We start from the raw sequence: 13,415 nt of genomic DNA, 5'->3' as shown, positions 1-13,415 counted from the left end.
TGTTCATTGTCTGCACATGACAATCAATTAGTCCTTTCAGGAACATAGGTTTGTAACCCCATAGCAAGCATTGCATTGTAAACGTTGTTATTGTGCTGTGGCTCTGTTTAATTTGTTTGTATTATTTCGCCATGTAAAAAAACAACTGACTAATCCTTGACGTTTGGTTAAACGTGTGCTTCTCCTTTAAGAATGAAATGGGAGCGTACTACTCTCAATTTGACCCCATTGACGTCACGAAGCGAGGAGTCTAGAACTAGTTCACCTGTCAGCCTGCCGCTAAATATCCTAATGACATTAGTTAGACAAGCTACAACTTTTCTTTGTTTGGTTTTTAAGTCCCATACCTTTTATCGACTGTTCAACGCGGAACGGGACTGGTAACCCACGCCGTAAAAAATGATTATGGAACCTTTAGGGAAACGTTATCTATTTTCATGGCTGTTTGTGGCTTTAAGTCTTCAGGTGTCGAGTTTACATTTTGCAGTAGCGACTTACTACACAGCCTACCTGAACGTGTCGTTTATTGATCCTGCAAACAACGAAACCATATCGCGACAAGGGGAAAGCGGACTAACGGTATATGGACAAGATTCTCCTAAAGTTACGGTGATGGGGGACGTTTATTTACCTGATCCGATTTACAGTTGCGAAAGTGATACTTTCTATGATGTGCCTAGTGGGTCGAAAGGGTGGATCGCCATAATTCAACGTGGCAACAGATGTACTTTTTCACAGAAGATCAATGTTGCAGCCAGTAAAGGAGCTGTTGCTGTTGTAATTTTCAATGGTCTTGGTACAGACAATACAGTCATCCAAATGTCGCACCCAGGTAACGTTATGTAGTTTGCAATTTACAGCAAGATGTGCTCAGTTTTTCTCAATTTCCATAGTGTGTAACTGCAGCCCGCAATTCGGGGCGTTCCTGCGAGAACCCCCCTTTTTTTGAATGATGGGCAAAAGTGAAATAAAAGTGTTATGTCCGTGTCCTAAATAAAAGTATTATATGTCACTGTCCTAAACAGGTGGGGCGAAGGACACTACCGATCGTCCCCACCTCACGCTAGCACAGCAGAGAGGTGTCTTGTTTTGCACGCTTTGTACGCTTTTGAATATTACAAGAGGAGGCTAGGATCTAACGTGTACTAGCTAGCTTGATAGTTAACGACACCGTGTGTTAGCTTGCTAGTTGGCTTGCTAGATCACTGTGTCGCCCCCGCTTGCTGTGTACCGGAGTCCTCAAACTAGCTGGCTAAGCGAACACACACTGGTGAAGGACACTGTCTACTGTGTACGGCTAGCTAACTACTGTTATCGCCCCCGCCCCTTTTGTGGTGTTTATCCACAGCTGGCATCCAATGTTACTGTGCATTAACACTACCAACTGTAACTCCCGCCTCCGACCTGTCCTAACTGGAACGCCAGAATTTTGGGCCGCAATTGCACCCTTCTTTCATTTAGGCTACCCCGGCCACTTAAATCACCCAGTAGCCTACTATATTATTGTATGAAAAAGCTCTCATAGCCGAATGGTCAAGATAAGTTCATTTGTCGTCTATAATTGTTAAATTCTAATGTTCTATGAATTACTTTTGAGTATACTTAATGTAAGCCAACATCTGGAAAGTATTTGCAAAATGTGTTCCCTCTGCTCAGCTCTAATTCTGAAGAACCCCACTTTAGGCCTACCTACACATGTCTCATGTGGCATAGCCTTCCATTCTGCCTGTTCTTTCATTCTTTATGCAGTTTAGACACTTAAGTGACATTGACTTGCTAAAAAACTATACTAATTGCCTCAGATTGTCCATTCCATGTGAGGGCGTAATGAAGATAGTTTCAAGTGAAAAGATAAGCCTTATAATATTAAGTCATTGAGCTATGCCCTGACTCCATTAGCTAATTTAGGAAATATTTGTGTTGACATGAGTCACATGTTTTAAAAAATATATATATTTCACCTTTATTTAACCAGGTAGGCCAGTTGAGAACAAGTTCTCATTTACAACTGTGACCTGGCTAAGATAAAGCAGTGTGACAAACAAAACTGTTACACATGGTATAAACAAATGTACAGTCAATAACACAATAGAAAAATCTGTATAGAGTGTGTGCAAATGTAAGATTAGGGAGGTAAGGCAATAAATAGGCCATAGTGGTGAAATAATTACAATTTAGCATTAACACTGGAGTGATAGATGTGCAAGTAGAGATACTGGGGTGCAAAGGAACAAAATAAATAACATGGGGATGAGGTAGTTGGGTGGGCTTTTTACAGATGGGCTGTGTACAGGTGCAATAATCGGTAAGCTCCTCTGACAGCTGATGCTTAAAGTTAGAGAGGGAGATATGAGTCCATGTAATAGGGCTGGGAATATTTATATATTTATTAATATCATTCTTTTAGATGTTTGTGTATTGTTAGATATTATTGCACTGTTAGAGCTAGGAACACAGGCATTCAGCTACATCTGCTAAACATGTGTATGCAACTAATAACATTTGATTTGATTTTTGATTTTAAGTGTCAGGGACCTCCTGATACGATATCACGATACTTAGGTGCTGATATGTATTGCGATTCAACGTTCCAAACATATTGCTCACCATATGTTTGCTGCAGAGGGAGCATGAGAGAACTAGTTTTGATCCGTCATGGAAATAAAAGTGCTGAAAACAAATTGGCTCCCTATTTAAAATGATGCAGAACCATCTGTGAAGGAAAAATACTGGAGTTTTGGTGCAGGTACAGCCAACTGGCACAAATAATATTGCGATATTGTCAACGCTACAATATATCTTTTTTTTTAAAGTCCTGATATGTAACTATATTGATATTATCCCCCATCACTACCATGTAATGGATCCTTCTATTGTTCTATTTACTTTGCAGTAGATATGTTTTCACATTAAAGAACACCATGTTCTTACATTGCTTGTTAAATATTTGGAATAGACTGACACATTAGGCCTAGATACTGGAATTTCTTTGAGCACCTGATAACATAAATACAGGCTGTGCCTTTTAAATATGCTTTCTCATACTTTGTTTCCCATCTGGTTACAGGAACAGGAGATATGGTTGCCATCATGATTAGTCACAGACGGGGCATGGAAATTGTTGAGCTGATCAGGCAAGGGATTCCAGTCTCGATGACCATTGAGGTGGGCAAGCAGCATGGTCCCTGGATGAGCCACTACTCGGTCTTCTTCGTCTCCATCTCCTTCTTCATGATAACAGCAGTAACTGTGGGCTACTTCATCTTCTACTCGGCCCGCCGCCTCAACGCTGTTCGTCTACAAAACCTTCAACAGGTCAGACTCCAGTATGTGAAACAATGATGACAATTATTTACCCTCTGTAAACCAGAACTTGACAAACCAGTTTTACACATTCCCACAATGCTTGACTTGGACTGAAATAGGTCCGGTACTCATTTTGTGTGCAGGTACTGTTTTTATTTAGGTGCAGGAACTGCAGTAGTTTTAAGCCTATATTCTATAATAAGTGCAGGAACACGAGCAGTAGACAATTTGAGGTTCCGGTATTCAGCGCCGTTGAGCTCCTGCCCAAGTAAACTACTGCATTCCCATGATTGTTTTCACCTGTCATGTTCATCTCTATTGAATTGCCTCTAGGAGACAGGGAAATATAGTTGGTATTGTGATTGTTAAGCAGGGAAGTTTTAATGTCTAAACCTGAACAGTCAACAGACTTGTCCCAAGACGGCTAGTAAATACACATTTACTTGTTTGACAGTGACACCAATCAGTGGTTTATGCTGAAATAGAATGCTGCACCTATATCTCCGTTGATCAGTAGAACAATATGACTGGGGAAATTCCACTGGAAGTGTTTTTCTTTTCTACACTAAACATACAGTGAACTCAAAGTATTGGCACAGTGACACATTTTTTGTTGTTTTGGCTCTTTACTTCAGCACTTTGGATTTGAAATGCGTTAGAGGCATGAATACCATACCCCCCCCGCCCCCCAAAAAATGCTAACCTCCCCTGCTATTGTAATGGTGAGAGGTTAGCATGTCTTGGGGGTAGGATATTTGTGCGTCTAAATTTCTCCCTCACCCTTATTCACGATTCTTTCAGGACTATCCGTAATCATGGTATCATCCACATTAACCAAATACTTAACTTTTTATTACTTTAATACACAAGTGAATTTCTCTCAATACTTTTGGTCCCCATAAATGGCGGGGGACTATGTATAAAAAGTGCAGTAATGTCTAAACTGTGATGAAAATACACTCAAATTAAAGCTGACAGTCTGCACTTCAGTCATTATATCATTTCAAATCCAAAGTGCTGGAGCCAAAACAACAACAAAAAATTGTAAATGTCTTAATGCTTTTGGAGCTCACTGTAATATTATGTCGTGTCAATACCAGAATTGTAATTTAGATACCGACACCAGGTTTAGTATCATGATGCTTGGGGGGTATACCCGGGTTATTTCATTATTATTATTTTTTTTAACCTTTATTTAACTAGGCATGTCAGTTAAGAACAAATTCTTATCTACAATGGCGACCTACCAAAAGGCCTCCTGCAGGGATGGGGGCTGGGATTAAAAATATGAATAAATTAAATAAAAATATAGGACAAAACACACATCACGACAAGAGACTGGTTGTGTTGGTGGCTGGTGTGTTTACGGACATATTTAATCAATCCCTATCCCAGTCTGCTGTTCCCACATGCTTCAAGAGGGCCACCATTGTTCCTGTTCCCAAGAAAGCTCACTGAGCTAAACGACTATCGCCCCGCAGCACTCACTTCCGTCATCATGAAGTGCTTTGAGAGACTAGTCAAGGACCATATCACCTCCACCCTTCCTGACACCCTAGACCCACTCCAATTTGCTTACCGCCCCAATAGGTCCACAGACGACGCAACCACAATGCACACTGCCCTAACCCATCTGGACTAGAGGAATACCTATGTAAGAATGTACTTCATCGATTACCGCTCAGCATTTAACACCATAGTACCCTCCAAACTCGTCATTAAGCTCGAGACCCTGGTTCTCGACCCCGCCCTGTGCAACTGGGTCCTGGACTTTCTGACGGGCCTCCCCCAGGTGGTGAGGGTAGGAAACAACATCTCCACCCCACTGATCCTCAACACTGGGGCCCCACGAGTGTGTTCTCAGCCCTCTCCTGTACTCCCTGTTTACCCATGACTGCGTGGCCATGCACGCCTCCAACTCAATCATCAAGTTTGCAGACCACACTACAGTGGTAGGCTTGATTACCAACAACGACGTGATGGCCTACAGGGAGGAGGTGAGGGCCCTCGGAGTGTGGTGTTAGGAAAATAACCTCTCACTCAACGTCCACAAAACAAAGGAGATGATCATGGACTTCAGGAAACAGCAGAGGGAGCACCCCCCTATCCACATCGACGGGACAGCAGTGGAGAAGGTGGAAAGTTTTAAGTTCCTCGGCGTACACATCACTGATAAACTGAAATAGTCCAGCCACACAGACAGCGTGGTGAAGAAGGCGCAACAGCGCTTCTTCAACCTCAGGAGGCTGAAGAAATTTGGCTTGTCACCCAAAACACTCACATACTTTTACAGATGCACAATCGAGAGCATCGTGTCGGGCTGGATCACCGCCTGGTACGGCAACTGCTCCGCCCACAACCGTAAGGCTCTCCAGAGGGTAGTGAGGTCTGCACAACGCATCACCGGTGGCAAACTACCTGCCCTCTAGGACACCTACACCACCCGATGTCACAGGAAGGCCAAAAAGATCATCAAGGACAACAACCACCCGAGCCATCACCCGAGCTATCATCCAGAAGGCGAGGTCAGTACAGGTGCATCAAAGCGGGGACGGAGAGACTGAAAAACAGCTTCTATCAGACTGTTAAACAGCCATCACTAACATTGAGTGGCTTCTGCCAACATGGACTCAATCTCTAGCCACTTTTATAATTAACATTTAGATGTAATAAATGTATCACTAGTCACTTAAACAATGCCACTTTACATAATGTTTACATATACCCTACATTTCTCATATGTATATACTGTACTCTACTGCATCTTGCCTATGCCGTTCGGCCATCACTCATCCATATATTTATATGTATATATTCTTATTCCTTCCTTTACACTTGTGTGTATAAGGTAGTTGTTGTGAAATTGTTAGATTACTTGTTAGATATTACTGCACGGTCGGAACTAGAAGCACAAGCATTTCACTAGACTCACATTATTATCTGCTAACCATGTGCATGTGTCCAATAAAATTTGATTTGATTTATGTTTTTGTCAAATCCAACACATCGCTGAGTACCACTCTTCATATTTTGAAGCATGGTGGTGGCTGCATCATGTTATAGGTATGCTTGTCATTGGCAAGGAATAAAAATGAAATTGAATAGAGCTAAGCACAGGCAAAATCCCAGAGGAAAACGTGGTTGTCTGCTTTCCAACAGACACTTGGATACACATTGATCTTACAGCAGGACAATAGCCTTAAACACAAGGCCAAATAAACACTGGAGTTGCTTGAAAATCGTCTTGGAAAAACTATGGCAAGGCTTGAAAATTGCTGTCTAGCAATGATCAACAACCAGCTTGACAGAGCTTGAAGAACTGTAATAGCATCCCCAAACCAGCACAATACAAACACGCTTGACCGTTGGTATGAGGTTCTTACTGTTGAATGCAGTGATTGGTTTTCACCAGGCATATTTTTTTTAATGATTTTAGTCATTATTCTTTAACATTGTATTTAACTAGGCAAGTCAGTAAACTTCTTATGGATCATTGGGACACTACCGTTCCACCTGGCCAACATCCGGTGAAATTGCAGAGAGTGAAATTCAAATGACAGAAATCGTAATATTAAACATTCATGGAAATACAAGTGTCATACATCATTTAAAAGCTTAATTTCTTGTAAATCCAGCCGCGTCGTCAGATTTCAAAAAGGCTTTACGGCGAAAGCACACCATGCGATTATCTGAGGACAGCGCCCCGCACACAAAAGCATAACATGCATTTTCCAACCAAGCAGAGGCGTCACGAAAGTCAGAAATAACGATAAAATGAATCGCTTACCTTTAGATCTTCATCTGGTTGCAATCACAAGGGTCCCAGCTACATAACAAATAGTCCGTTTGTTCGATAAAGTCCTTCTTTATATCCCAAAAAAGTCAGTTTCATTGGCGTGCTAGACTCAGTAATCCACCGGTTTCCCTCGTTCAAAATGCATACAAATGAATCCCGTAAGTTACCTATAAACTAATTCAAAACATATCAAACAACGTTCCTAATCAATCCTCAGGTACCCTAATATGTAAATAAATTATAAAATGTAAGCCGGAGAATCCTGGAGACCATTACCGGAGATAAATAACGAAGTACGCGCACTCACCGGAACACGCAACAAACACTACAGCCAAAATGGGAGCCACTTACTAAAACTACAAATTCTAGCTCTTTTTTCAAAAAACAAGCCTGAATCTCTTTCTAAAGACTGTTAACATCTAGCCGAAGCCATAGGAACTGCAATCTGGGAGGACTTCCATTTATATTCCCATTCCCAGCCATTGTAATCAGAGGTGAGCTGGGGTAAAAAAAATGATGGATGGATTGTCCTCGGGTTTTCAACTGCCATATCAGTTCTATTATACTCAGACATTATTTTAACAGTTTTGCAAACTTCAGTGTTTTCTTTACAATACTACCAATTATATGCATATCCTAGCTTCTGGGCCTGAGTAACAGGCAGTTTACTTTGGGCACCTCGTTCATCCAAACTTCTGAATACTGCCCCCTAGCCCAAAGAAGTTAAGAACAAATTCTTATTTACAATGGCGGCCTACCCCGGCCAAACCAGGACGACACTGGGCCAATTGTGCGCCGCCCTATGGGACTCCCAATCACGGCCGGATGTGATTCAGCCTCGAATCCAGGGACTGTAGTGATGTCTGGCAGTTTACTTTGGGCACGCTTTTCATCCGGACGTCAAAATACCACCCCCTTGCCCAAAGAGGTTAACTGATTTGCCTAGTTTAAGGTTACACACACACCACACTAAACAAAAAGTTATTTGTTGGCATTTATGTATGTCTCCATTACCAGTAAAACGGAATCAAAACCCATTTCTTTCACTTACTTGCTGTTTCGTTTGTTCAGTCGTTTCATTCTTAACCAGGATTTCTCATACTATGGAACGCCGTTTGGGTCTTTGCGTGTCAAAGATGCACGTCAAATAACAATATGAATGACTGCACGTCACATAATAATTTAATGCGTTCATACATTTTTTACATATTGGTAATTGGTGCCTAGCTAGATACCAAGCTAAAGCTAGCTACCCCAGAAGATGTGGTCGAACAAATAATGCTTTATTACCAACGTGGTATTGTAAACACATCGTTCGTGGCCGGTGTTTGCTTGTTTAGACTTTTTTTTGTTGTACAGCTTTGACAGTGCTACTGATAGTAGTGGTGGTGCTTGGCTTGCACATGCAAATTCAGAACCCACAACATTCTATAATAGAACTGTGTTATTTGACATGTCAAATTCAAAGCTTATTTAATGTGTCAAATAGGTCAAATGACACTATCGTTTTTGAATCGCAAAGACCCAAACGGCGTTCCATAGTATGTTGTGAAGCTAATAGCACTGATGCTATTACTGTGTAACTCCGGTACGGCAACGTCTTAAAAATTGCGCACTTGGTAGTGTGTACCCGTATTCGACCAGTCGCCGAAAGCCAACATCACCCACGACGGAGAACGGTTGATTGTCACCGGCAATGAATTACATTATCTTGGCGTTAATGGATTTCACCTTTTGAGTTGTCTCGCTGAAATGTTCTTACTCTTTCATATGAATGCTCAATTTGTTGACTACTTAATCCACACAGCAGACATTTTGGGCTAGGTTAGGAATGCTGTGTTGCACATGTAGCGCAAAATTTTACGTGCAGTCATTACATTATACAGGTATGCATGTCAGCTTTGACATCCGTTTTGCATGTCGGCATTAAACTGGACATCGAGCCGATACTGATGTTGGCATTTTTAGCTAATATCATCCAATTCCGATATCTTCACCGATATATCGTGCCTCCCTAGTATTGACTGACCTTAATGTCTTAAAGTAATGATGGACTGTTGTTTCTCTTTGCTTATTTCAGCTGTTCTTGCCATGCTATGGACTTGGTATTTTACCAAATAGGGCTATCTTCTGTATACCACCACTACCTTGTCACAACACTGACTCAAAGGCATTAAGAAGGAAAGAAATTCCACAAATTAATTTAACAAGGCACACCTATTAATTTGAAATGCATTCCAGGTTGACTACCTCATGAAGCTGGTTGAGAGAATGCCAAGAGTGTGCAAAGAGTTGCTATTTGAAGAATCTCAAATAAAAAATATATTTTGATTTAACACTTTTTTGGTTTCTACAATTCCATATGTGTTATTACATAGTTTTGATGTCTTCACTATTATTCTGCAATGTAGAAAAATAGTAAAATAAAGAAACCCTTGAATGAGTAGGTGTTCTAAAACTTATATTTATAATTAAACTTATATTTATACCCTCCACTGGGCGGATGGTATAACTCGTTGCACAACTCATTGCACATCAAGACAGCCAATACACCCCCCTTTTGAACAGTAACTCCGTACTGTTCAACATTACATAAACTTGGAAATTACTTTATAAATGAACAACAATAAAACATGACTTAACATTCACAGTTGATTAATATAGTTACACCTCCAAGACTTATGGCCTCTGGTCTATAATTACACTATGCACACTCTTATGTCCCTCTCCTGTCGGACAACTGATAATGACATTTCAGCTGGAGCGTTTGACTTTCTCTGTTTCCTCCTTCGGGTTCCTAAGAGAGTGATGGCACAAGATTTGAAAAGCAAAAGAAACACACACAACACATAAGTATTAATAATGTGCTAAGATATGCAGAATTATATATGCAAAGAAAAACCGAAGTCTAACATGACGATTACCACGCTCTCTTCACCTGACTATTCCTTCGGGATAATTTTCTGCTGGGTTCCACAAAAATGAATGCCCTAAAAAAAACTCCATGCTTTCACCCAGTCTTCCCTGTTAGGCCACAGGTTCCAAGAGGTGTTCCAGGCCAGGTCATTTTCACTTCGCTCCCCATCTCCTCCATGGCCTCCTGATATACACAACTTTACCTTGTCCTGAGGTAAATCAGCACTGTATATATGTTTCAACATCAATGCCCTCAGAAGGTGATATTCCAACAATGCTACCAGGGTAACCCCTGCTACCATTAACACTGGTCATGATGCATACTTCAAAATACCTCTCATTGGCGCCCTATTCCAGTTCCATGCTGTTACTATAACATCTTTACCACTACTACCGCTCCTTCATTACTGTCCCTACAGCGACTGCCGTGATAATAGCTATTGCATTGACTCTCCTGATCTTGATCTCCTATTTATTTTGTGGTTCACTGATAGCTCAGACTGATTCTTTCAGATACTCCCTACCTGTCTCCCAATTCATACTTGGTTTTCTAGCCACCAACATCTCCAATTAAATCCTATGTTCTGCTACAGTAGGTACCTGTGGATAATACTTTCCTGTGCTAAGGTTAGGTACACATCGCTCATCCCAAGGCCGATCTACACCCCACCCCTTTGTGCACACCCTCGTTACAGTGTAAACGTTGGGTCCCAACGGTTGATGAGCAGCCACCTTCTGACACTTTCCTGTTATCGTCCCTCGATCCCACTGCTGGCGGATAGGAATGAGGGAGAGGTGAGTGCCGTTGGAAGAGTATCCAACCTTCCAAAACTCTGAGTCACGTTTCTTAATCACACTCTGCAGGAGTACTACAGTGAACTTCCCTTCCTGTGATGTGGCCTCCTGTATACAGCGATCTGTGGCTAGTCTTTCAAGTTGTACCTTCGTTGAACTTCTCACTAAAAGTTGCCACAGATCTACGCCCCAGTCACATTATTTTCCGCTCTCCCAATTCCCTGTAACATCAACACCTTGGTTTTTGGGACTCCATAGAATATAGGTATATCGATCCTGCCAGACTGCAACGTACACCCTTATGCAAACATTCTGTCCCAAATCATTCCATTTAACCCATAACACATTAGTCACTGCTGCTTGTCCACTTTTATATAGTTATAAACATACTAGAACATGCTCAAGTCAATTTCCAACAATCCCTCATCTGGAACAATGATCACTCATGTTCCAAGACACCTAGAAAACATATTGACTTTAATAGAGAAAATAATTTTTTTAATAATTTCACACCACCCTTGAAGTGAATGAGATTGGGGCTAGAACCGTTCATCTGTTATGTTCTAGGCCAATAAGATGCTAGTCTCCATGCCAGTCTCCTTCATCCTCAGGTGTCAAAGCAGGACACAGCCTATGAGCCTTGTACGTAATTAATTGTATTTTCCAGAAAGCCATATGTATTGGTGTGCTTTAACATTAGGATTCTGATGACATGGTACAACACAACCCCTACTATCAATGTCCCCATCATGATTAGCCCAAGCTACCATCTAGTGGGTTCTCTAATAACCTCCATCTTGGAGGATGTGAAAAGATTTGAGCAGTGCACCCTCCCTTCACTTTGTGCTCTCCTCACAGCTTAGGGGCAGCGCGCTCTCTTTCTCTCCTTCCAGATTTTTATCATTTAAACAATTGATAAATTATCCAACCCAAATTTAGACTCAATGAGAAGCACTAACGACTCAATCACTCATTCAAGACCAACTTAGCGCACACACCAACATGGTTAGAATGTACATTTACATGCAGGTAACCATATATAGAAAGTATGTACTACTTATATTACAGGTATTATGCATATTGTTATATTTGGTAGCACTTTGTTTTAACTTCGCCTCCAACCCCTTTCGATGTGTGGACTGGATGTGGGTGTGGCTAGGGCTACATAAGGGTTCTAATTTAAAAAACTCACAAAAGCTCTGACGAAGGCCGTGAGGCCGATACAAAAGTTCATTAAAGATCAGTGATACGATCAAGAGCAGTGTGCGGGTTCCTACTTTTTCCTCATCTTATCTGGCTGTTGCCATGCACCTGCAAAAAAGATAGTTCAGCTGTGTGAGTGCCTTTTGAATTTGACTTTACAAACAACAAGAGGGCTTAATTGCAGCCTAGACTTATATAAAATAACTTACGCCTCATAGCCTACCTCAGCCAGTTAACAGCCTAATAGAAGTAGGATTTATTTTATTAGGCCTACTTCCAATTGGAACTGGTCAAAAATGTAGCATCCTACATAAAACAATTTAAAGGAAGTCTGCACGTTCGAACTAAAACAATGTAACTAAAACGAAAGCGCACATTTGTAATTCCCAAACTCTAAAAGTAATTGGCAAGGTAGATGCAAATTGTGTGATATTGTGGTTAAAATAAAGAATGTAGCCCCTCATGCAAATGATTCCTATTAGCAGGACAATATACTTTTTATACCCGGCTACTGTTGTGAAAATCCCTCAACTTGCAATGTATTCGATGCATAAGTACTCTAAAGCGTTAAATTTCTAACTCAAAACAGCTGTACAGTGTTTCTTCATCAACATCTTTATGCTTTCGTAAATAAAATAACGAGAGAAAAGGACATCAAATGTGGCTGTTTATTTCACTTAATCTCCATTTGGGTATTGGTTAGACAAGAATTCGAAAATTAGGGTGCAGAAATGTTATGCTCTTAGTGTAATATTTATTTAACAAGGCAAGTCAGTTATGAACAAATTCTTATTTACAAGGACAGCCTACTCCTTCCTCGTAAATAGCCTAATACTCTACTGCCGACCGTCATTTTCCGTTCCAGCTAGTACCAGTCAAAAGTTTGGACACAACTCCTCATTCCAGGATTTCTATATTTTTACTACTTTCTACATTGTAGAATAATAGTGAAGACATCACAACTTTGAAATAACACATATGGAATCAGTTAAGAACAAATTCCTATTTACAAGGACAGCCTACTCCTAACTCCCCAACAGGGATTTGTACCCCGGTCTCCCGCGTGCCCCGCATTCTGTAGTACAGACATGGCCTGCTCTCCCTTATGTAAGGAATTAGGCACTTTCCCATGTTTACTACAGTATGCATTGTAGACTGCACAGTAGCCTAATAAACAAACACATTTCATTAATAAAATAATGCTAAAAAATATTCTATCAAAGTGGAGGTGTTGATTTAGTTATGGATCCATAACGAATTACTATGGGAATAAATATAATTGATTTACAGAAATATTGGAACAAAGTTGTCTAATGAAGGCAAACAATTTAGAATCCTCCAATCCTGTAGCCTACTCCCGACCGTCATGTTGTACATCGCCATATTTTTCCATTCCATC

At 40.8% G+C, this 13,415-nt stretch overlaps 1 protein-coding gene across 2 annotated transcripts in view; it reads left to right on the top strand.

The window, feature by feature from the left end:
- Nucleotides 1-247: 247 nt before the first annotated feature.
- LOC120057183 (E3 ubiquitin-protein ligase RNF128-like) overlaps nucleotides 248-13,415 on the top strand; it is a 31,582-nt gene continuing 18,414 nt past the window's right edge. For both annotated transcript variants that reach the window (XM_039005661.1, XM_039005662.1), the window contains exons 1-2: nucleotides 248-832; nucleotides 3,068-3,315. In XM_039005661.1, coding sequence (XP_038861589.1) covers nucleotides 400-832; nucleotides 3,068-3,315 — 681 coding nt within the window. In that variant the 5' untranslated portion in view covers nucleotides 248-399. The remainder of the gene's footprint in view (nucleotides 833-3,067; nucleotides 3,316-13,415) is intronic.

Source organism: Salvelinus namaycush, chromosome 12 (genome assembly GCF_016432855.1).
Source record: "Salvelinus namaycush isolate Seneca chromosome 12, SaNama_1.0, whole genome shotgun sequence".
In the NCBI taxonomy this organism is placed as follows: Eukaryota; Metazoa; Chordata; class Actinopteri; order Salmoniformes; family Salmonidae; genus Salvelinus; species Salvelinus namaycush.
The sequence above is the reverse complement of the archived record's forward strand: the minus strand, read 5'-3'. Positions and strand labels throughout refer to the sequence as shown.